This window comes from Poecilia reticulata, chromosome 17, assembly GCF_904066995.2.
Source record: "Poecilia reticulata chromosome 17, P_reticulata-male-v2, whole genome shotgun sequence".
In the NCBI taxonomy this organism is placed as follows: domain Eukaryota; kingdom Metazoa; phylum Chordata; class Actinopteri; order Cyprinodontiformes; family Poeciliidae; genus Poecilia; species Poecilia reticulata.
Window position 1 is genome coordinate 12350083 of NC_088846.1, and position 24746 is coordinate 12374828.

The following is a 24746-nucleotide window of genomic DNA, read 5'->3' on the forward strand; positions in this document are numbered from 1 at the left end:
AGATTAAATGTAAGTAATCTGCCAAATTGAAAAAAAAAAATCATCTGCTGAAATATGTTTACAATTTATAAGATTGCTGTGCATATTTGCAGTTGTGTAATGCAATCGTGATTTCTGCATCAACCGGGTAATCAGTGGGGTCAGACCCGTTTCTTCCTCTGAAATTATAAGTCCATTTTGATTATTTTAAAATGCTAAAGATTTAATATAAAAAGCGAAAAATGACATTTTACTTGCCGCCTTGGGAAGTTCTTCCTCACAGCCGGGGTGTGATTATTGGTTTTATGTCTGATCATTTGATAGTACCTGATGCCCTTGCAGTCAGCACTATACTTTAAAATAGATCATGCCATCAAAAAGTGCTGCTAAGTGCAGAAAATGTGCAAAAAATGTTGCTTGGGTCAGACTTTAAATGAAATGATTCATTGTGGAAAAGGCTCACTAACCACCGAGTTAGGAAGAAGGCTCTCCATTACTGCTCGAAACGCCTTCCACTCTTCGTCTTTTCATCTTCTGATGCATTTCATCTCGTCGTTTTTATGTCTGTTGACAGAGACCAACAGCAGAGCCGTGCAGTGGAGCAGGTCTGCTGTTGGTCACAGGATGCTTGCTGCTGCTCCTTTACAGTAGGTTACCTAATGGAGAGAGATGTGAGATGCTAGGTGATGGTGTTTTTTTTGGGGGTTTTTTTCAGTGCCATCTCCATCATCTGCTTTTTCTTTGGCCCGCAGCAATATCCCTTCCTAATTTCTCCCCTTTTGTTTTATTCATCCTTTCATCTTCTCCAGACCGTTACTGTCTCTCAGGTTTTTTTTATTTTTAAACTCCTCCTGTTGCATTTTTCAAGCCCCCCAGATCCCCTCGCTGCCACCCTAACTGCTCTTTTCAATGGACGCTGCACTTGTGTCGTTCTGCCTTCGCGAGACAGAAATATCCGCAGCTCTGCATGTTTGAAAACCTCCGGTGGGCGAGAGATTCTCGTTACTGCGGCTCTTCGTGCACGTGCACGCGCGGACGGCCTTTGCGGGTGCGCGCGTGCGTCCACAGGACTTCGTACTTCACGTCTGTGTGTGAGTGTGCACATTTCTACCCGGTTTGGCGAAGAGTAATCCTGATTATGCTCACCTCCCAGTATCCCATTTTAGGGGAACGGGAGGTGAGGAAAGAGGGAGAGAGTGAGAGAAAGGGAACAGGGAGAAGAGATGTTCTGTCACCTCCCTCTCTATGAACAGCAGAGTCACATCAGTAACTCTCCCCCCCCTCCACACCCTCCATCCCACCTCCCCTCAGGCCCCAGGCGTCAGCTGCATTGGCAGGCCGGCGGCTCAAACAGCATTTGAGTCTGAAAACAACAGAGAGTATCAACTCAGCTTGCAAGAGGATTAAGCTTCTTGAGAGGAGAGCTGTCTCTTTCATCACATTCCCCCATCTTTACTCTTTTTCTTTTCTTCTGTTTTCTCTCTCTCTCTTTCTCTCTTTCCTTCTTTCTTCCCTCCACCCCGCCATTCTTTTCTGCTTTGTGTTCGCTGTAAGTCCCCGTTGTACACGTTTGTTCCTCGCTCTCGTAAAGCGGGAGGCCGGGACAGGCCCCGGCGTTTTTCGCATGTGACAGATCCATGAAGTCCAGAATCTGCATTGTGTTGTGATCCATTATCATAAAGGTTTATTAGCATTTATAGTGCTCCCCCTCAGTCCTCGTTCAGCCTTTGGGAGTCAGTGCATTACTGTCTCTGAAGACTGCTGAGTGCTGGCACATTAATCCTGAATCAGGCAGCCTGAGATCAGCTTTTATGCACATTTCCCTCTGAAATAACCTGAAATATGAATAGCCAACCTGTTTCTGAGCAGAGTAAGTATGCGTGCATGTATGCGTGTGTGCGTGGCAGAAGGAGGGTGGGATTACAAAGCGACACAGAGAAATAAAATCTGGATTCCTGTTTGTTTGTTTGCATCATATGCATTATGTGTTTGACTCACTGGGTGCGCGCGCGCTCTCGACTGTGTGCTGCCACAGCACAACTACCGTATGTGTAAATGAGCACACGGACACACAAATTGCATATTTGCCCAGATCCGGCTGGCTCCACTGACTGGTTTTGGGCACCAGGCCTGATTGCCCTTCTGCAAACATAACCAGGCCAAAATGTACACTCTCAACCTCTCCATGCACACAAACACACACACAAAACGCAAAGCTCCAGGGAACAAAGCTGCTCAGAGCTTGCCAGTGCTCCCCGAAAGCTCTGTTGACACTCGCACTGTGTTTTTGTGTACACATGGGCGCATTTTTCCGTTGGCCATCTTTATCAATTTAACCAGGAGGCAGAAAATAAGCTTGACTTTTGTGCCGCGGTGTTTGCGTTTGATAAATGATTCATTTGGCGAATAGTGTGATCAAGGCCATGCCCGCAGTATCTATTTCAAGCGGTCGCTGACTCATCCAGGAACCTGACAGAGTACCTGTAACTCCCGATTCGCGTCTCCAGTGAACTGTGCTTAAGAGTTCAGTATACGACTCTCTGTCTGCTGCTTTATGCGCATCAACAGCACAGAGTCCGCTGTTGGCTTCAGTCTGCCCTTTTTGTCTGTTGTTCTGTTGAAGTCATTAGCAGTCCGCCTGTTCTGCCACACTTTGCCCTTTGCTTCTGAGACCTGACTTCTTTAACACAATGGTTTATATATCACAAGGAATTTATTATTAAGATTATATCCCCTTGTCTCTGTTTTACCAGCTTTAAAGCAGGCCACATCACTGAAGCCCTTCTTGAGCAATTTCTAAGAACGATAAAAAAAAACAAAAAAACAGAGAGGAGTTTCAAGTGCTGTGTCATGCTTAAATATATTGTCCGTGTGTCTCTTGGAGCAGCGTATCTTTGATTTATTTTCTTCCTTTTAAGCCTCTTTCTCTAAGTGGTATATAAAAAAATTGCATATTAGCAAAATCTGACACATTTACAGAGTCTATGATTTTCCTGATGCTGCCAACACCTTTCCTATTTTCCTTACACTTTACAATTATGAACTACTTTGTGCCTGTACAAATATTATTTGAAGTTTTTCATCGAAATGTAAGAAAAAAAAAATACCAAGGGGTATAAATACTTTTACAAAGCCATTTTTCATTTTTTTTTAAAAGGCTGAGCTCCACCACAGTACATAAACAGCAGTGCTACAACAGATATAATGGATTTGCGACCACCTGGCTATGTTGTGACTCCACATCTGGTCAAAACAGATATGGACACTTTGCCCTTTGCAAAGTGTCCATATCTTCTTTCAGATTATTCTTGGGGGTGGAAAGCATGTGAGGTCTTGTGTTGCACATTGGCGCTTTCAGATTATTATTATTTTTTTATTGATATAAAATAATTAAAACTACACAGTTTTGTTTTTGTTTTGCATTGTAAATATAAATCAGAAATTCATCTGTGTTTTTTCTCCACATGTTTACAAATTCGTTATGACTGGAGCACAGAAAGTTAAAGTCAACTCGTTTTTCCTTGTGTGTTTTAATTTTTCTTACCTGTGTTAATGAAATAATTGCAAAAATGTGAACGACAGTTGGCAAAGTTAATATCTTCTCAGAATATCGACGATCAATCTCTTTCAAACAGTTCATAGTCAAAATTAAAAAAGAGGATCGTCTCTGAAAACGGATTTCAACTTGGGCTTTGTGAAACAACACATGTAAACCATAAAAAATCACTCTTTGTATGTTATTTACAATGTTTTGGTTGTTGGTATTTTGAGAAAAAGTCTAGGTATTTTTGTGAAATGTTAGCATAATAACATGAATAGTAATTATTTTTACATCAATTATGACCAATCGTAATAACAAGTAAGTAAGCAGATATGCATTTAACACAGTACCCCTCCCTATTTGCTATTTTTTTAAATTCTTTCATGAATATAAACATGTACCTCTCTTTCTTAATTTGAGGCAATCTAATTTCTCAGCTTGTTTTCCAAAGCAAGGCAATAGTCAGACTAATTTTTTTAAATTCTTTTAAAATAATTGATTTTTCAAAACAATTATTTTAAAATGGTAATTATTCTATAAAGTTGTTATATTTTCATTTCAAATTTGACCACAATCTGTCTTGGAATATCAATTCTCAGCTAAAAGTTTAAAGTAATGACCTTATTCATTAAATTATTTTTTAAGCTTTCCTTTCAAAGTTAATTTCCAATTAATCTTCACAACACCTCCCAATAAAAAAAAGTGTTTTTATTGCAATGATTTGAATAGATTGTTTGTCAAAGTAATTATTGACTTCAGAGATCTTGCCTTCTTCTGTTTTGTTTCTCCTAAATTAAAAGCATGCCATCATATGTGTCTGTTTGCCCGTTTCTTAAACTTGTGTGTAATTATTCAGTCCCCGGTCCGCCCACGCTGCCATCTTCTGCAGCATTTATAAAGACCTGTCTGGAATACCGAGCCAGACCCCCTACAGATAGACACGCACACACATATGTGCTCGTGCTCCAAACCCAGTGCAGTGGTGCGCTCTAATTAACAGCCAGGGAGTCTATGTAGTAGTAGCTGGCGGTGTGATGAAAAGACCATCTGAACTCTCGTTGGGTATGGTGGGATGGAGGGGGAAGTGAGGGAGGGGGGACAGAGAGGAACAGATGTAGGCCCAGCACAGTCCTCGCCTCAGGGGATGTAGCCTCCTGACCTGTCCCATCGATCCCTATCGTCTCCTTCCTCTCTCTGCCTCTTCAATAGGCAAAAATCACTGACCAGGTGCATCATTAGTATTGATCAGTAGGGGATGGCTCAGATTTTTGGTGGTTTCTGTTATCTGAAGTCAGAGGGTTGGTATGCAGATACCCTCACCAGTCGGACTCTGCTCCGGTTTACTTTGTGTGGCATCTCTCCCCAACTTCCTCCTCAGAATGACGTGTCTATCTGACTGTGTCTCTCTCTCTCCAACGCTGCCGGCTGTAGAAAAGGAAGGAGAGAGGGCTATAGATCGCATCTCCACTCAGCCTCTCATCCCCACCTCAGAGCTTACGTGAACAGATGGTGTGTGTCTGTCATGCAGTTAGGTAGCAGGGAGCCCGGAGGAGGAGAGGAGCGAAGGAAAACACGCAGACAGTTGATGTGGTCATGGTCCACACCGTGGTCTGTGCGCGGCTGCAGGTTTGCAGTGGCGCCTGGCTTTAGGGAGTCATACCTGATGGCTCCCCATAAGCTCGGCTTCTTAGCTAAACAAATATCATCGCTGCAGCGGGGCGAAATAATGATACATCCAGGTATGGAGGAGGTGTTGGTGTGTATGGTAATGAAAGAGAGAGAAAGAGAATGTGTGTGGTTTAAAAAGGGCAAATAGAGCAGAGGAAACAGGTGGGCTGATGGATGCCTGAATTCGTGTCTGGCCATCTGGACCGCTGTCACCGAGATCCTTAATCCCCATTCAGCAGAGAAAGTGCATGCGATTGCGCCCGGTCCACGCTTGTGATGGGAAGCAACTGCTATCCTGAACGCACGCCTTCGCTTTCATGCATATGCGGGGACGTGTCGCGCGGCATTATTCCAAAACGTGGCTGAAGAGTCTGCGGTGGTGTTAATGTGGCGCGCGGCTATAGGAGCAGATTCGCACATGCACACCTTCCCGCTGCTCCCCAGCGTAATCAGACAGATCCAGACGCATGCGAACACATCCCAGAACGGCCTCTCTAATCGTTGGTACATTTTAACAATTACCGCTAACAAGTCCTTATTACCCCTAGTGCCCTGCCCCTCCTCTTGATCCCAGCTTCTAATTGCTGCTGCTGTTTCTGAACGGCTCTCTGCATAGTTATTAGACAGGAATCAGTTCAGGACGCCGACACAGAGCCGCACCTCTTAAAACTCTGAGCTACTGCCAGTCAATCAAACACCTGGCTCTGGCTTTCTGACTTTGTAACACACGGCATTCACGTAAAGTGCCGTGGAAAAGCGTTTGCCCACGCAGTTTTCTTCCGTTGCTTTTTTCATACCTAAATGTTTCAGGTCTTCGAGCTAATTTTAATTTGAAAATTCAATAAAAATGAGTTTATTTATTCGTGAAAACGAAAAATGCCTTCTGCAAAAATAGAATAACACACCATGCCCTGGCGACACCAGCCAGTTTAGAATGTGTCACAACACCATTTCTAAGGCTTTAGGGTTCCACACATTTTTCCACAAAAGAAGAAAACATGGAACAATGGTGAACCTTCCCAAGAGTGACCAGACTGTATGTTGATAATTTATCCATCAGATCACAGAAAAACCCAGAACAGGATCTAAAGCGTCGAACTCACTTCCCTCAATTAATTTCGGTGTTCGTAACTGAATAACAGGAAAAGACTGGGAATAAAGGGCATCAATGGGAGAGAGGCAATTTTTATTGCTGAGTTTCTGACCTTAAGCCCAATTGTATTTAATGTTATGCAGTAGAACAATGAATTTGAAGTAGCCTTGTCAAATTCAGCATTTTAGTCTGATTTAGATGCTGAGGCATGACCTAAAGCAGGTCATTCATGAATAAAAAAATGTGATCAAATTAAAACAATTCTGCAAAGAAAGGGCCGAACCTTCTTCTCAACGACATCAGAAGACTTATTGCCACTTATCATAAATGGTTAGTAAGTTATTGGTATTATAGGGCAGTTACTTTCTCATAGCAGCAGGTGAAATCGGGATTCAAAATTTGTGGTTTTTACATCCTGAAGTCGTGGTTTGATTTTCAAATGAGGTTGAGCTGAAACGATAGTGTGAGCAAAAAAAAAACAGAAGAAATCAGAAAGGGGGCAAATACTTTTTCACAGCACTGTGTGTGTGCGTGTGGGTGTGTGCATGTGGGGGTGTGTGTGTGCCTGTGTGTGTGCGTGTGTGGATTGTGTCAGCAGTGAAGTAATTCCTGCTGACTGGGCGGTATGTTTATATTCTTCTTGAAACAGCTTGTCAGACACATCTGACATTCTGGCTGTTTTCTTCCCGCCTGCTGTATCACCTAATGATTGGTTTGTTGCGAGTATTAGCCTGGGGCTTTTTGTCCTGAAGGCTGTACTGGTTCTCCGGTCTGCACCAGTATCTCCACATGCTCCACATATATGGTTTTGCTGATGTTTCAGGGAGGAACGGCGTCTCTCACACCAGCATTTAGGTGAGCACGACCAGTTTTGAGCGCTAATGAAGGGGAGGAAGACCTGGAGTTAAAGCTCCGCTGCCACAAATATGGGTGTAAACATGTAGTAAAGATGTGCAAAAAGCCTTAAAATACATGTTATATTTTACCACAGTTACATAAAAGTTGTGCTAAAAAAATTGCTACAGCTCTCCGACACCGTACTTTACCTCCCTCACCATCCTCTTCACAATGTGTGGTAGCAAAGGTAACTTTGGGTTCTTGTTTAGGTGCTATTTTATTTTAGCCATTTTTGGACTAATGAAGCTTAAGACACATCTGCTGTTCTTGAATGGTATGTTTTCCAACGTTTATCATTTCGAGTCGTGGCCAAGACAAATGCAACATTCATTCTCCAGGGAAACAGAATGTCATGGAATACGAAAATAAGTGATACTTTGGTAAAAAAATAAATAAATAAAAATATCTATCGAGTTTTTTGCCCAATCTTGAATAAATACAATCCTATTAAAGGTTACATTTTCAAAATAATTCCACTACTCTGAAAGTCCCACGTTTGGTAAATGTGCGTGGATAATTCTGACTAAACATGGTAGAGGAAAAACGCCCCAAACTTTTCAACTTGCAAACTAAAAGCATCACCTGAAAAAGCAGCACATTTCCGTACGCATTCATACTGACGCATGCTCTTGATTTCTGTCCATTCCAGAGGACGTGCTACCGTCTGGCTTCCCGAGCATAGACATGGGCCCCCAGCTGAAGGTGGTGGAGCGGACAAAGACAGCCACCATGCTCTGTGCTGCCAGCGGCACCCCTGACCCAGATATCTCCTGGTTCAAAGACTTCCTCCCCGTCGACCCCAGCCTCAGCCAGGGTCGCATCAAAAAGCTTCGATCAGGTGAGAGAGAGAGAGAGCGGTGAACAAACAGAGCATCTAAAGCCCCCCTGCTCTGTGATAGAGCAAATCCCTGTTGCTCTAAATTTGGTGATTATCAGGTTTTAATTATGATTGGGGGATTACATGCTGCTCTCTGTGTTTATCTATATCCTTTGGGGGGTTTAAAACCTTTTTAAAGCCAATTTCATTAAAAGGCTGATTGTGGCATCCTTAAGGCCAGGAAAAAAAAAAAAAGGTTTTTATTAACATTTGGGAGAAAACAAAAAGTGAAAAAAAGTGTCATGGAGGAGATAATTTTTTTTAAATTCATAATTAAATGAAAATCTAACCAGAAAGGAGTGAAAATAAAAGAACACTAATCTAAAACTTTTTAAAAATGAATGAATCAATGCATGAGTTGCATTAATTGGGTTCCTAGTCTTGGAAGAGGACTGTCAGGTTGCTCCACCAGAGATCTTTTTCTTTTCTGCTGCTCGCGAGATTCGAATCCACAAGGCTGAGCTGACACGTCCTGGAACGAATGGGGAGAAATCGCATCCTGTTCTTTAAGACAGTTTATTCAGCTTTGTTTATGCTATTCTGTATAGATGATACAGTGTCTCCCGGAGTAAGCCGACATGTTATTCACAGCCATTTTCACTCAGCCGTCCTCAGGGGGGGAATGAAAGCGATGGCGAGGCGAAACCATTTTGTTGTCGCTTCATCCATATTCTCTCCATCCCTTACATCCTGCCAGTTTTGATATCTCCCTCCTCTCAGACAAAATGTTTCACTGATCACTTTCAGTCCTTGTCAGCCGTACGACCGACTCGCAGCCACGACGGCTGAAAGAATTTGTCGGTCTTAAGCTCTGAGCCCAAAGCTGCAAGTCATCGACATAAAGTTACCATCATCAACAAAGCCAATGCGTTCACTGTCCAGAAAGCTGCCCACACTGCATGTAGCCAACAGAAAGTACATTAGATGCTACTTTTGTGATTTTTTTTTTTTCCTTTTAGTTTTAGTTTTTAAATCCTTATCCCAGCTATTATGGGGAGTGGGCTGATTGTATTTGCCTGCATTTAAGAAATACTTTTACTTCTTGATATGAGATGCTTTTTTTATTTTATAATACATAAAAAAGTGCCAACATTGATGGACAATGGTGAGGCTTCACACTGTTTTCCCAAGTTTTGTATTTTTGTTTGGATTATTGATGTTTTTTTTTGTTTTTATCAGCTGGGTTCAAATGCTTAAATCAACTCCTATGATTTTCAGCGTGTCAGTAACATATGCGTTCATGGTTTAATAGTTTGCCGAACACGTTAACAAGCATCCTTGTGTTAATTAAAAAGTTAATTTTACATAAAACTGCCCCTTTAACTACAGTTATTAAGGTCAGGTTTATTTCGGTCAGATCCCTTTTGAGAAAACCCTGATGTGCATCAAAATATACGGCGCTGATTTCTTTTCAATTATTACATTAAGACACATTTTAAATCACTAGAGCAAGACAACACCGTTTACTAATCATTTTACTCAGTGTATAGAGGAGATCGTGAAAATAAAGCACTCCCGACAACACAAAAGACAACGTCCTCTGCAGCTACCATAGATGACTGGACATGCTAAAGTTTGTGGACAAATGTCTCTCCAAACGAGAAACATCAACAGCCTTTCGATTTTAATTTTGATTTCAAATGACATTCAGCTGCTCTAATGAAGCACTCAGCCTCTTTCCCCCCCACAGGATTTATGTGACGCAGATTTCACTGCTTCCCTGTAGCTCAACGTGCAATTTTACGCAATTTTTCTCTCCATTCGGAGTCGGCTGTACAGCTCGCAATGCTTCGCCGTGTGAAGAGTCCCCGTGTTTGACTGAGCTGCTGTTTGCACATAAAGTAGCAGAAAAACCCATTTTTGCCCCTAGACCTAATCTTAAGTGTAATTTCCTCCCAATAGTCCACTGATGTGTAGAAAAATGGGTACTTGCCATGGTGAAATATACTGTGGAGAACCTACAAGTGTAATTACCTTGTGGGGGGAAGAAAAAAAAAAGAGAGAGAGAGACTGCACTGTGACTGTGGGTGGAATGCAGTGAGAACAGAACCTGAGTGCTGCACGAATCCAACAGGAAAAAAAAACCTGACACAAAACACCTCTATGTTTTAAACATAAGTACGTGTTTTAGTACTGTAGTATCTACTTTAGAAATGTTTAGCCATCGAGTCTTAACCTAATAATGCTTTTTAAACATCGTTTTTTGTTTGTTTGTTTTTTTCCAGACCTTGTATTATAGATTTTGTAATAATTTATCTTTAGATGCTTCTGCCAGTCTGCTCTGAAGTGTCACACAGACTGAGCAGTGATTCAGCGGTACACTGTATTGGGCCATATTTCACATCGGTGAAACAGCAGCAAGACAAATGGCACGGCGAGATTCATCGCCGCCTTTAATGGGATTTAAAATCACCAATAGGCCTCGCAAACTCAAAGAGCAGAATGTGCTGCATAATGAACCAAACAGAGCACTGAAATGACTTTAAGGAAATCAATTACACATGAGGTAGGCAGAAAATAGCTCCGAAAATGTGTTATGGGCGAAACACTTCTTTTAGATGAGATGTTTAACGGTGGTCCCGGCTGAGCAATGCGTCTGATTCGGTGGGCAGCTGCCAGATCGTCCTGGACCGGAGCCAGGGGCCTGCGCTGGGCCACAACCACTGCTTTCTTCTCTGTCCCCCCCCTGCTTTTTCTACTCTCTGTTGGGTCTTGGAAATGCTTTTTTTATGCCACATATGGGTCAAGATGAAAAACGATGCAGCGAGAGACTCACGACAGAGGGCTCTCCTTCCTCTCACAGCCCTTAAGTATCCATCATCGGCGGGGGTCTTTCTCATGCAGGTAGCTGTCCACCGCCATCAGCACTGTGTTTACACATCTGATACCTGCTGCACATGCACTTCCTTCCTTCCTGGGGGGCTGTAACATATGGCGCAGTGCATTGCTGAACTTTTCCTGACATCTTTATACCTCAACCAGGCATGGGTTTATTTTTCCAGGCCATCTGCTGCTTTCGGTTTAGACGTGCTTGAGGAGAACCGTGACAAGCTATCAGTCTGTCACTGGCATTTGGGAACAAGAACTGGAGTTTTCCAAAGCACTTAGCAGCCTTCTAAGACCTATTCTCACAGATGGCACGCAATATGGACCCAAAGGTTTGATTACTGGAAAATGGACGGCCTTGTCCTTGCTGAAAACTGGGGTCTGATCAAGGGTTACAGTAATAACACTGGTAACAGTTTAAGTCACGCTATGTCGAATAACATTGTTTCTTTCTTCGCCTAATCCCGTGTCCATGGGGGGTACTTTTCCTGGCAGTTTGTTGGCGTCGAATCACAACAACAGATTTCAAAGGATTAAAGTGGAAAATAAACACACTGGCTCCCAAAACTCAGTATTTAGGAAAATAGAGGCTTTTACTGTCAGGAAATGGTGAATGTTTCTGCAGGACTAATTTGCTACAGATAAGACAACATAGAGGTGCGAGAAGAAACGTTGCTCATGCGTGACATAAGAAAACATATTAACAAAAAAGTCTGCACAGCGATGCAGCCAAGTAAAATATCTTGCAAAAAGGTGTATAATACAAAAAGGACATTCCTACAGCAGTTAAAGATCCAGACAGGTATTTAACATTTGCAACCATAATTTGCTTCATTTTTGTTTTTTCAATGTTTCTATTTCATAGGACTAAAGATCTAATTAACAAGTGAGATTTGAGTAAAAGTGAATGCTTTTTTAATTTAATTTATTGTATATATATATACAAAAAACTGATGAAAAAACCAAAGACAGCGTTATAGTGCCAAATCAACAATCACAGATTGTTATATTAGAAATGCTTTTTTTAATAACAAACTTTAAGTAGGAAAATAAATTTTCATTAAGCTCATGTTTCTGTATTATTTTAAAAAATGTTTTAATAAATGCTCTGCTTTCATTAGCTGAGTGGCAAATCATCGAATTAATTAACGTGATTATGTTTCACTTATGTTACTAAAACAAATGACTAATTTATTGAATATAACTGTATATATACAGTATATAACATCTCAAATTTAAACATACTGTAGATATACAACATATGACATCTAAATAAATTAATTAGCAATTTTGATGTTTATAATTTTTATTTATTTTATTTATTTTAAATGAGGTTTTCTGTTTTTTGCTGTCCCAGCCTTGGCTTAAATTAATTTCTCACCTTGCGGGAGGAATTAGCGTCCAGTCGATCTCTCTGACCTGGATGTTCTGGGAAAGCTATCAGGTTAGCAGTATCTGTTGTTATCTGATTAGCTGAGCTCTGGGCCCAGCAGACATAATACACCGTCCACAATTTCACAGCAGCTCAGTTTACTTCAGTAACGTCTCATTCCAGGTCTGTCAGCAGCTCCCAGACTCACTAACAAACTGCTCTCCCTCTTCTTCTCTGGTCATTTACTTTCCCCTCGTTCGCCCCTTTTTGTCCTGCTTTTTCCACACCGACTGTCATTAAAGCAGGTTTGTTTCCAGCTTCACGTCTACGGTGTTTGTTTATACGCTACTGACCTTTCTGGGTGTACATAAAAAAGTACCTGGTTTTGTTTTTTGCCTCATAATTCCACGTTTTGCATAAAATAAGACGCCAGTTGCCAATTTTAAATGGGTGCTGATGGCTAACAGTACGAGCAGCTTCCAGCTGTCGGACGGCGCCTTGTTTGCGGAGATTCACCTGTCCATTTGCACCTCTCCTCCAACTTGACATCCTCTTGCTTCTCATCTTGCCTCTGGTGCTTTCGGGAGAAAAGATTTGGTTTGTAGAGCGGTTAATTTATTCCTGTTTCTTTCCCAACTCTGCCTTGTACCACAGAGAAATGAGAGAAGGCAAACAGGGGTGGGGGGGTTACGGGGGTGAGCACGAGCTGTTTTCCTTTCATGTAACTGCAGAAGACAGAAGCAGATGGATGACAGGCTCAGCTAGCACTGCCTGGGCTCCCTAAACACACTCGGATGGGAAAAGCACACACATATGTTTGAAATTAGAGAGACAAACTCAACTTTTGTTATTTTAATCTGACAAAACCTTGATGTTTATGATTTCTCATATGCCAGTCATTGCTAAGTAATGTATTTACATGAATGAAAATGGACCGATTTACAATCTGCCAGCTTTTGTAGGAACCTTCACCTGCTGATTCTAGTCAGTTTAAGAACTGCTATATAATATTTCGTAGGAAAGCATTTCAATATTTTTTTTCATTCTTCTTATCATTAGGTGTCATTAAACTATGTTTGAGTGTGAGAAAACTGTTGCTGTATATCTGTATTTTATTATTTTTACAACAAAGATGAATCCAGAATACTCTGACTGAAAACTAAATTAAAGGATAATAATAATAATAATAATAATAATAATAATAATAATAATAATTAATAATAAATTTTATTTCAAAGGCGCCTTTCTGGCACTCAAGGACACCGTACAAGAGTAAAAAATAGTGACAGAAACAAATAAAATATAACAATTAAAAAATAGATCGAAATAAATAAAACAAAACAATGTATCTATATAAAATCTATGTAAAATCAGGCAAACCAATTGTGTCATGTGGAAATAATAATAATAATAATAATACAATTTATTTACAATACATTTTATAGTGCTACAAAATGACAATAAAAGAATTAATCATTGTAAAAACAATATGAACAAGATGAAGCAGAGTGTCATGTTAACAGATTTAAGTCTTGATCTCTCTCGCTGTTTTGCAGCCTAAATAAAATGTAGCTATATGTCTCAACAAATAAGTTACTACCATTTGTCACCTGCTCAAAGCTGTTAAAAGACAAAAACGATTTCACTTTAAATAAGCTGCAGTTTAAAAAAGGATTGCACGACTTTGCGAATCTGTTTTTCAAAGATGAAGTTAGTCAGCCTCTGTGGTCATCAACCAATAAGATCAATCCCAGGTACGTTTGACATATTCAGACATCGATAGATTTCGATATGTTGGCTTTCCCTCGAGATGCACCTATTTGAGATCTGTGACTAATTTCTGATCTCAAGTTTCTCTAAAGCTTTGAAGTTCTGATATTCACTTTAACCAATTTCTCTTTAAAAACTACAGTTAACAGAAAAAAAATCCATTCCAGCATTTCATCCATTAGCAGTAACTAATCATTTTTAATAAAAGCTTTCACCGGCTTCAAATTTTAAACCCCTTACTGATTCTGGAAATAGTCAGCTTTGAGTCTTCTTCATGTGGTAACAACTTCACCACTGAAGAGAGTTGTGGTTCGCACAGTCTGGCATTGTGCACTTAGGTATTGTGCTTTCACACATATGAAAAATTTCAGACATTTAGGATCTGGTTAGTGGTCAGGGTCGATCAGTAATCATCATATTCTGGTCTTTAGCTTGTTTCTTGGTACAAATATGATTTCTACCTTTTACCTTTTAACCACAATATCCGATTTGAAAGGCAACATTGCATTTTTTCTTTGTCTACTGGATGAAAAAGTTGCTTGGGTAGATTGCTGTAAGGGTTTTCTCATTATGGATGTCAGATCCCTTTTAGAGTGTTAATAAAACTTCCTGCTGGTTGGAGGATGTAAAGATATATTTCCCTTCTGAGGTGATTATCATCTGAGGTAGTTTTGTTACTCTTGACAGTTCCACTAAAGTAACACATTCAACGATCGACAAGCACAAATGACGCTTGACATTATTTACACCTCAACGAAGCGTCACTGAAACATTACAGAAATTACTTAACAATGTATGGAAATCTCCCTCACAGCAGATCCTGGTCAAAGTATGAATAGGACAGTGGGAGTGTGTATTTAAGGTCCCAATTGGTTTGTAAATGCAAATGAAAAAAACCAGCTAGCTTTTAACACCTTTGAAAGGTCTGAGGTGAAAATGTTTTGATTAAAGAGCATGCTTAATGCTGAAACAGTTCATTGATATAACGATGTGATTGAAGTCACTAATGCACACACGCTGCTATGAAACAGCCTTTTCTGACTGGATGAAAGAAGGTGTGCGTTAGGCGCCATTTACACGGAGCTGTTTTTCTGTGAAAGGATCCAGCTGCTCGTTCACATGTCACCAGTTATCAGAGTCTCTGGCGCCGGCACTTTGTGAAGCCAGGTCTCAGAGCGGAACTTTGCAGAAACATACTCTGTATGAAAGCGCTGCAACATTTGCTTGATGCCAGTAAAAACAAACAAACAAACAAACAAACAAAAAATGGCGGATAGCATTGTGCTGCTTCTGCTACTTAATCTTGTCAGTGTACACAAATTCTGAGAAGGACATGCTAAAATCACAGCGCCACATTGTGACCTGGCATGAAGACTACGGCGGATTCAAGGTGTTTTGGCGATCTCTTCTAAACGGTGAAGCAGTGCCATTTGAACATGGAGCATTTTTTTTCCCCCAAACAACATCCGAAAATACCATCAGTTTCCAGACAGCAGTCGCGTGCAAACAAAGCCTCACGCCGCTTAGGTGTTGAATCACATCAAACCAATCTGACACTGTGGTAAACAGCTGCGGCAGAATAAGTGGATGCATCCTTCTCTCTGTTGAGAGCTTACTGCGAACAGCAGAAACCTCCTGCTTAATCCTGAGTAACTAACAGAACTGGCGCTTCTTACACTTTGTTTAGAATTGGAAATAATATCACATCGGACTGTATTTCACTTGCAGATTGGAATACAGTCTGATGTCTTGTTGCCTACTAATAAGTTTATTATTAAAACACCATAGTCCATGTTGATCAAAGTGATTCCAGTGCCACACTTAACTTGACATGCGCGGCTGTTGTTACATGTAATCTACCCTATTTTGTTGCAAAGCTGTCAGTTAATCAGATGCTAGCAAACACTTTTCACAGCAACTCTAGGAATAAAGCTATGTATTTGTATTTGTGAGTTATAGCTTCAATATTTTAGGAGAATTATTTTTTATTTTCACATTTTGAAGACCTTGTAGCGCTAGTGGCCTTTACTCATTAGTAGGTTGACAGGATGAAGGGCAGAGAGAGGGGAAGCGATGGCTCATGGAGGACAATAGCCTCTGCATATATGCTGCACCCTCTCTTCCACTGAATCTGGGAGCACAGACAGAGAGAATTTTAGATTGGAAAAAAAAAAATTTTAAAGAATGTTCTCATTTCTATTTAACGTCTGTTATCCAAGTAACAACACGAAACTGATAATTGGATAGAACAATTGTTTGTAAAAATGTTTTTTTTTTTTTATAAATGGAAACCATTTCAGGGTCTTTTTTCACACGAAACAAATACTGGCAGCAGACTCTTTTTTTTTTTTACAAATATTCTTTTTGTTGTTATGGCATCTGGAGGCTACAATATGCAGCTAAAAGATCATTTTCAATGATAATATTAAACTTATTTTAAGTTCTTAGCTCTTAACAGAGGAAACAACAGCTACTTACCATTCAACTCTTCTCAAACCTGTCCTAAAAAGTAGCAACCAATTAGTAGCTGGATCACAGCGTCTAGTTCTGCAGTTCAAAAAGTGAAACAGTATTTCATCCAGCTGCCAAATTGGACATTATTTAGCAAAAGTTAGGTTAGCATGCCCTCTTGCACTTTATGTAATACACATTACACAGGAGTTTTTAAGGAGAAAACCTGCACATATAAAATATAACCTGCTTAATTTGGTTCTGCTTGACATAGGATGAGTGAGTTATTGACACCGGTTCATTTTAAGACAGATTTGATTGGCTGCATTGGGAGATTCAGAAATGGAACAGGCTATTTTAGAGAAATCTGAAATTGAAATACAGTCCCTCCAGACGTATGAAAATGTTTATCGTATGTATAAATACAGATAACATACGTATACATAAAAATGTAGGATTTCCCCCGATCCCAACATTTTACCTCATTCGTCAGGGGAATCAAACCTCCCTCTCCACCCCGTGTAGCACCATTGTGCCAGTGAGGATATATTTCTCCCTAATTTGCGCACACAAACATCACGGCAACACTGATCACAGTTGAACGGGACCAAGTACGTTGTGCATGTGCGAGAGATTTAATATGACAGAAGTGCTGATGAACAGTTTCTCACTGAAGCTGTTTCAACTTTTAATGCACGAGGCGGCCCAGTCTGGTTTTTAATTCAAAGCGGATCATTTCCCACTGTGTTTTCAGGATCCAGTAGAGAAGGAGACACGCAGTCATACTGCGGAAACACAGCTCGAAAAGTCTTCTTTAAAGACGGAAAATGAGTTCAAACGTGGATGAAAACGGAAAACTAAGAGTACAGTTAGCATACAAAGACCTCAGCGTTTTTAAGAATCATATTATCTTTTAGGTAATTGGGTCTCCTTGATGTGTTTCTGCTGTGCTGGATGTATAATTGCTCTGAAATATTGACCTCTTCTGGAGCAGTTTAAACTCTCTTACTTTATGTTATAAGAGAGGATATTTTTTTCCTTGTGGAAATAAAGCATTCTAGATACAACTTTTCTATTTTCGATTGCAGGGATTTGTGCTTGAACATTTTTCACAATAGAGCGAGATTTGTTGCGAAAACGAGTTTGTGCTTTTTATTCCAGCACTGCTTATATGTGAAAACCCCTGTGCATGCTGTCACTGTATCTGCCTTTACATCTTTACAAGCCAGAAGCCTTTTATCACTCTCAGACAATCTGATATATATATATATATATATATATATATATATATATATATATATATATATATATATATATATATATATATATATATATATATATATATATATATATATATATATATATATATATATATATATATACACACACACACAGACCAAAAGTTTGGACACACCTACTCATTCAATGAGTTTCCTTTATTTTCATGACTATTGACATTGCAGATTCACACTGAAGGCATCAAAACTATGAATTAACACACGTGGAAATATGTACTAAACAAAAAAGTTTAAAACAACTGAAAATACGCCTTATATTCTAGTTTCTTCAAAGTAGCAACCTTTTGCTGTGTTTACTGCTTTGCACACACTCTTCATGTATATACACTGCTCAAAAAAATAAAGGGAACACTTAAACAGCACAATATAACTCCAAGTAAATCAAACTTCTGTGAAATCAAACTGTCCACTTAGGAAGCAACACTGATTGACAACGGGGACCCTCGTCGGGTCAATCAGTGTTGCTTCCTAAGTGGACAGTTTGATATCACAGAAGTTGGATTTAATTGGAGTTATATATATATATATATATATATATATATATATATATATAAAAAGACACTACACGGACGGATCTGCTGCGTGGTACATGTGGTGTGTACAGTATTTTTTTTCCCCAGCACTTTAAAAAAAGCATGTCTGTTATGATGCCTCATCTCTCCTCCCCATGCAGAGCTGCAGAGTCTCATAGTTGGGTGTGTGCTTCCTCCTCAGGCTTCTTCATGTCAAAGTCAGTTTGCACTGACATGAATGTGACAGAGCAGACAGAAGGAGCAAAACAAAATTTTTTTTAAAAAGTCTCTGCTGGTAATTCAAAAGGCCGTCTGCTCAAAAATGAAAATAGTAAAATACATATATAAAACTGTATGTGTGAGAATAGCAGCCTTTGAAGCCGAAGAATATCTGATGAGTGCAGTGTGTAATTATAGCACGTTTAGGGAGTCACTGTTTATCATGGCGGGATTTAGGTGGGAGGATGAAGATTGAAGAAGCAAAGAGCTAAAGAGTGTCGTTGGGTTGTTGCCTCGGGGTAAAGCTGCTGTCAGTTTACTGCCAAGAAAGCAAAAAGGTTGTGTTTTTTTCATGACAGCAGGAGAGGAATCACGAGCTGAAACAGAGGTACACGAGCAGAAGTGTCATCCGAGTTTACAAAAAGTCAGTTGTTTCTCTGTAGCCAACTTTTTGTGCAAGGAGTCTTTCAACTATGAATATGCTATTTGTTTAAAAAAAAACGGAGGGGGAGCAGTGGTGAAGGAAACCAAAAAAAAAAACAAAACAAAAAACAATTCATCAGGAGAGTGCAACCCATTCAGACCGAGCCTCAGAAATAACATCAAAGCAACACCGTATAGGTTGCTGGAGCAACAGGTGGTGAGGCTACTTCAGGGGTCAAACTGGAACAGGAAGATGCATCTAGCACACAGATGTCTCAAAAAAAAAAAAAAAAAAGGTGCATGGTTTTTTTTGTTCTGCACAAACACAAGCAAACCTTTTCTTGTCCACCTGCAGGAGCACTGCAGATCGAAAACAGCGAGGAGACGGACCAAGGGAAGTACGAGTGCGTGGCAAACAACTCCCAAGGCGTGCGCTATTCCTCCCCAGCAAACCTTTATGTGCGAGGTAGGACCCGAACACGAAACACCTCTACACACGTGGACAGACAAAAGGAAGAAAAAAAAAAGCCTCGGTTAAGGTTCTCTTTTTAACGACGCTACCTCTTTTCCATGACTGTGCTGTTTAACGAGTATTACTAACCCATCCATTGTCTATAATATATGTTGACCCTGTTCTTTTTTTGGTATTTTTCACAACCACATTCCACCTTAAACCTTGGTGTGATCTCGTACAGTAAAGGAGACCCAAAGTGAGCCCATGCCTCGGTTTAACTGCATGGAAACATCTCTGATCTTACTACTAAGCTGATTTCTATACTAGAAGGCAGCTACAGAGAAAATACAGCGCCTTGCTGTACACCTCGAGCCTTTGCAGATTTTGTCATATTACAACCACAAACGTCGATGTATTTTGTTGTAGTAAACCAACACGTACTTGTAAATGCCTGCTTTTTAAATGTGTGTTCAAAAAACGAACATATAAACATTTATATGTATTCGGCTGGCTTTATCCTGATGCCTCTAGAAAAAAATGTAGGTCAGCCTTAAGCAGTCGGTTAAGAATTCAGTTCACCTGTGTTTAATTTAAATCCGGGATAAAATTAGCCGACCTGTGAAGGCATCAGAGGTTTCCTGAAAGAACATTAGTGGGCAAATGGGATCATTAAGACCAAGGAGCTTTAGCTTCAAATATCTCATTGATAGCATTTTAATGCATCAACGAACAGGTCAGCAACGGGAGCATTAATCAGGCAGAACTTTTTTTCTTCAAGTTGGTGAGGCTGGGACCGTTTGCTCAGGGAGGCCAACAACTGATTGGCACCAGAGCCAATTTGCTTTTACAATAATTCAATAAGGACATAACATATTTGTATTGAAGATATTGCTGTATTAATAAGCGTAGGTCTAAATTGATATGATCACTTCTGCCACCACCTGTTTGGGAGGGGAACTGCTTGTTCCAGAGGAGGGTTCATCATAAACACGTGGAAGAAAATGGCCAATATGCATTTTCTTCCACGTCACTGCTACGTCACTGAAACTTAGTCATGGCAGCATAATGCTGTGGGAATGTTTTTTTTTTTTCTTGACATTTATGTTTGTGGTTGTAACGTGAACAATGCGAAAAGGTTTGAGCCGTGGCTAATTTGGCAAGGCACCGTGCTTTGATTTTAATCGTGAAACCAATAAAGATTGGCTGAACTTTCCCAATCTCTCTCAACGAACCGAATGCAAACTCTGCCTGGGTGCTGGTGTCCCACGTAGGCTCACAAACAGCGCCCGACGTTCTGATTCGAAAGTTCAGGTTCTTTGTTAACGTGGCTTATCAGAACACTGTATGTATGTGCTGTGTGAGGTTCGTGCAGGAGCGTTGTGGTGAGGCGAGAGTGGCTTTGCGCTGGCCGTTTTTATTCTCTCTGTGTTTCCTCGTTCTCTCTCTTCCCCCCCCCACGTCATTGTGTTCTGCATCAACCCCCTTCCATCCCTCAGAGCTTCGAGAAGGTTGGTGCGCTCTTTTCTTTGCTTTTGTTACTCCTTTGTTTCAGAAAGCGTCCCTTATTGAAACAGCAGGAACCCAAAAAAATAAAAAATAAAGAGGAGGACAAAAAAAAAAAAGTAGCTTTAAAAGTGAGACATTTAAACCGTGTGTCCAAAAATGAGGAGAGCAAAGCTGCTGCGAAGATGACGAAGCGGTCCGCCCATGCAGCAGAGTGCCTTGACTGCATTGTGAGGCCTTGTGTGCAGAACCCTTGGTATTGCCTTCACTCCCCGATCAATGTTTTCTGCATGGTATGATCTTGTTGTCATGGAGACCCAAGAATTGGAAGATTAAAAAGAGGCAATGTTTGCATGGAAGGAGTGAGAGAGAAAGAGAAAGGAGCACCGCTTGCATGGGTGTTGACTGACGGACTGACACAGGAGCATGGCGCAATGTGTGTTAACGCCTAGTGATATGCTCGGATTGTGATATTATTGAACCTGCAGCCTTGTCGTGTGTTGCAGCTCTTTTTTGTTTTGTTTTTTGCCCTTTTATTTTGTATGGGTTTATTTTTACCTTTGTGTCCCTTCTCCCATGCCATCACATCTTGCTCCAGTTGTTGCACTGACTGGGAATGTTGCACTCACTGTAAAGCTTCTACATGCCCCCTTTTTGTTCCGAAGTTCTATTGTTTGGTCGGTCAGTACCAGTTGGTTCTTCGGGGCTAAATCCATAACACGAACTCAAGATGTGCAAGGGAATAAAATTTAACTCGAGCACTGCATGTTTGAAACTGCTGCAAGAGTAAAGTTTAAACATCGCTGACCACTCTGCTGTAGTGCAGAGCTGTGTGTACAGAGAATGTGGGAAGTTTTCACAATGAATCATTCTTGGTCTGGTTACCTAACAGGTTTAAAACAATTCCTAAACTATGTAAGATAAAAATATATATATGATGGTAGGATTTACTAATGAGTGCTCTACTTAGCAAAACAAAATATGTTGCTAAAAGTGAAAAACAAAATATATCTGCACCCATTTCAAAAAATATTCTGAGGGGATCTTAAATTCATAGCATAAGAAAAGTACGCATTTATATTCTAGTTTTTTTTTTTTTTAGATTGCATTGCAAAAACATTTACACTTTCTGAACTTTTCCACATTTTTTTTCACTCTAAAAAGTTTATTTTGTTGGGATTTGATGCGATACATCAAGACTTAAGTTGGCAAAGAATCTGGCGTTACACAAATCAGACCTCTATGGATAAGCATAAGACAAAAAGCCATTAAAGGTCCTGTCTAAAGATGGCTACAAGCAGTGAGTCCAAAATGTAATTTTATGACTTGTAAAAAAAAAAAAAACCCCAAAAAAACCGAATAGTACATATCACCCTGAACACACCATGCTCAATGAAACATGATGTCGGCAGCATCATCCTTTTCTTCTTAATCAGGGAGGAAGTCAAGGGAAAGATGGATGGTGCTAAAGACTGGGCAACCTTGGGGGAAAAAATACATTAAAAAGACGTGAGACTGTGACAGAGGTTTGTCTTCCAGCAGGAATACAACACAAAACAAACGGCTTAAAAAAAAGGACTTATCTCAAAGTTTATTCATGCGTAAGAACGGCCCAGTCAAAGTCCAAAGCTAAATTCAGTTGTGGTTGTGTGGCAAGACTTGAAAATCAATACTTACAAAGACTCTGTATCCCGTCTGACTTAGCCGGAGCAATTTTGTAAACAAGAGACTTACATTTTAGTCTCTAGATGTGCAAATGCTGGTAGAGTCGTATCCTCAGAGCCGTAGCTGTGCTGCAGTGAAGGCTGTTCTTCACAGATGTTTGGAAAGCTACATACAAATTGCACACCACAAACAAAAATATCTGAAAACTATCTCCTTTTTTGTTTTTCTTCTTCTTCACTTCTTTGCACTACTTTGTGTTGGTCTTTTACATCAAATCCAAGGATGCTCCCTTGAAGTTTGTGGCTATAATTTGGCAAAACATAAAAACCTCAATTTGTTTAAATATTTTTGGAAGTCACCATGTGGCATAAAGGGCTTTAGGGGTAGTACTTAATCTTTTACAGTTTTTTTTTTCTCTTCATTTTGGCTTTATCTTTGTTTAGATAAATATAGCAATGTGAATCTGCAGCGCCTTTGTTTTGTTCCCTCGAGTTTTCACTTTAGAACGATACATTAACCTGACACAGTTGAAAAAAGGCCATGCTTTCATTTCGCCATGACATCAGATGCTGATTGTTGATAAGTCTTCTGATAATAAGCCGGATGGGCCTGCTATTCCATAGCCTGAGGCGATTTTCAAAATAAATGCTATAAATACATTTTAAGATTCATCTGAAACATTCCCCCTGCATTTCAGCCATGCAGTAATCTCTACAAGCAGAATAACATCTGCTTTTTAGTACGGTGCTGTTATCAGTGTTGGTTTTCAGGCCTGCAGACAGAAAGATTTTCCCCGGATGCTCTGAACCTATTAACGTTACGCACGTTAAACGGTGAAAACCCCTTAATTCTTTGCACTTGTACTGCGAGAAAATAAAAAATATATAAAGCATTTTCAACATGTTTACTCACGCACCCACACAGTGTTTGACAAGTGTTCAGCCGAGCACTCTGTTCAGTTTATCGGTTCTGCTCTTTTTCTAATAAATTTCATAGACCTGTTCCTAATTGCCCAATTTACTTCTGAGAGCTACAAGAAGGTGTTTATTTTAGCTTTACAGACCTTGTACAGTATTTTTATATCTTCCTTTGCTTTTTATTAGCTATATGTATTCATCACATTGTAAATACATTCAAAGCAAGCAGGTGTTTGAATGATTTGATTTAGACAGCTGTCAGTAATGTGAATCTTTTCAGTATTCTTTATACATAAAGTTGCAGTGTAGTGTGATAAAGACGCTCTCTGCGTTTAAGCTGCCTAAATCTGGTGCTCTGTATGAAATGTATCCATTTATCTGTTTTGTTTCTTTTCCAGCTTTGATTTTTAATTTTGTAAAATTTCACCTTTTATAAACTAAACACAATTTCAAATCTAATCATATGCTCAATATATATTAATTGGAAACATAACTTATGTTTATGTTTTTAAAGCTCTTAAAAGCCTATCAATTGTGTAAAGTATTACGATCTGTACTGAAATAGGTTACAAATTAAAATTCTCACAATTTATTTTTATTTTTTTTTGTCTAAACTACCCGCTCTACCTATAACTTTGGGATTCTACCAAACTCACTCATCCATAATCCTGTTCAGGATATTTTTTTTATTTCTTTATATTTTTAACAGTGACTGACATTTTTTCCATCAGACATTTCTGAACATTTTTATCTGCATCGAAAGTTCTAGCAACACTTACTCTAAAAGCTTTATTATTCATTTTTAAAGAACAATGCTACTTGGTACATGTGCGTGCAAAAGCATGCATTTTTCTCCGCTGAGGCTTTTGCACAGGAAGATCTCTGTGTATCGGCTAGGTTAATGTTAGCTTGGTTCTTTTCTGTTTTGATATGCCTTGTTGATATTTGCCTTATAATCTTTTTGGTTCCAGTTAGTGCTACGCAGTATTAGGAACATTGTTGAATATTGCGATTCTGAAATAGATTTTGATCAATTCACATTCTTTTTGTCACGACTCACTACGTCACTAAGAAGCAAAGTTATCACTTATCGATATTGTGATCAAGAAGTCCTTTGTCACTGTGAGATTGTGAACATTGTTGTTACGACTACTGCTATTCATTATATTGTGCGATTCTAGTTCCAATTTCACAAAGAGACACTTTCATAAAGAGTTGTTCTGCGGTTTAGCGAGTTTAGCTCTATGCTCAGGTCTTTCCCCATGTGGTTGATGGTTGAGC

At 39.7% G+C, this 24746-nt stretch overlaps 1 protein-coding gene across 1 annotated transcript in view; it reads left to right on the forward strand.

Annotated features, from left to right (window-relative positions):
• LOC103479283 (receptor-type tyrosine-protein phosphatase S-like) overlaps positions 1-24746 on the forward strand; it is a 98742-nt gene that overhangs the window by 32174 nt on the left and 41822 nt on the right. Inside the window, exons 5-7 of the mRNA XM_081598448.1 lie at positions 7828-8016; positions 19282-19392; positions 20877-20888. Of these exons, the coding sequence (XP_081454574.1) occupies positions 7828-8016; positions 19282-19392; positions 20877-20888 (312 nt within the window). The remainder of the gene's footprint in view (positions 1-7827; positions 8017-19281; positions 19393-20876; positions 20889-24746) is intronic.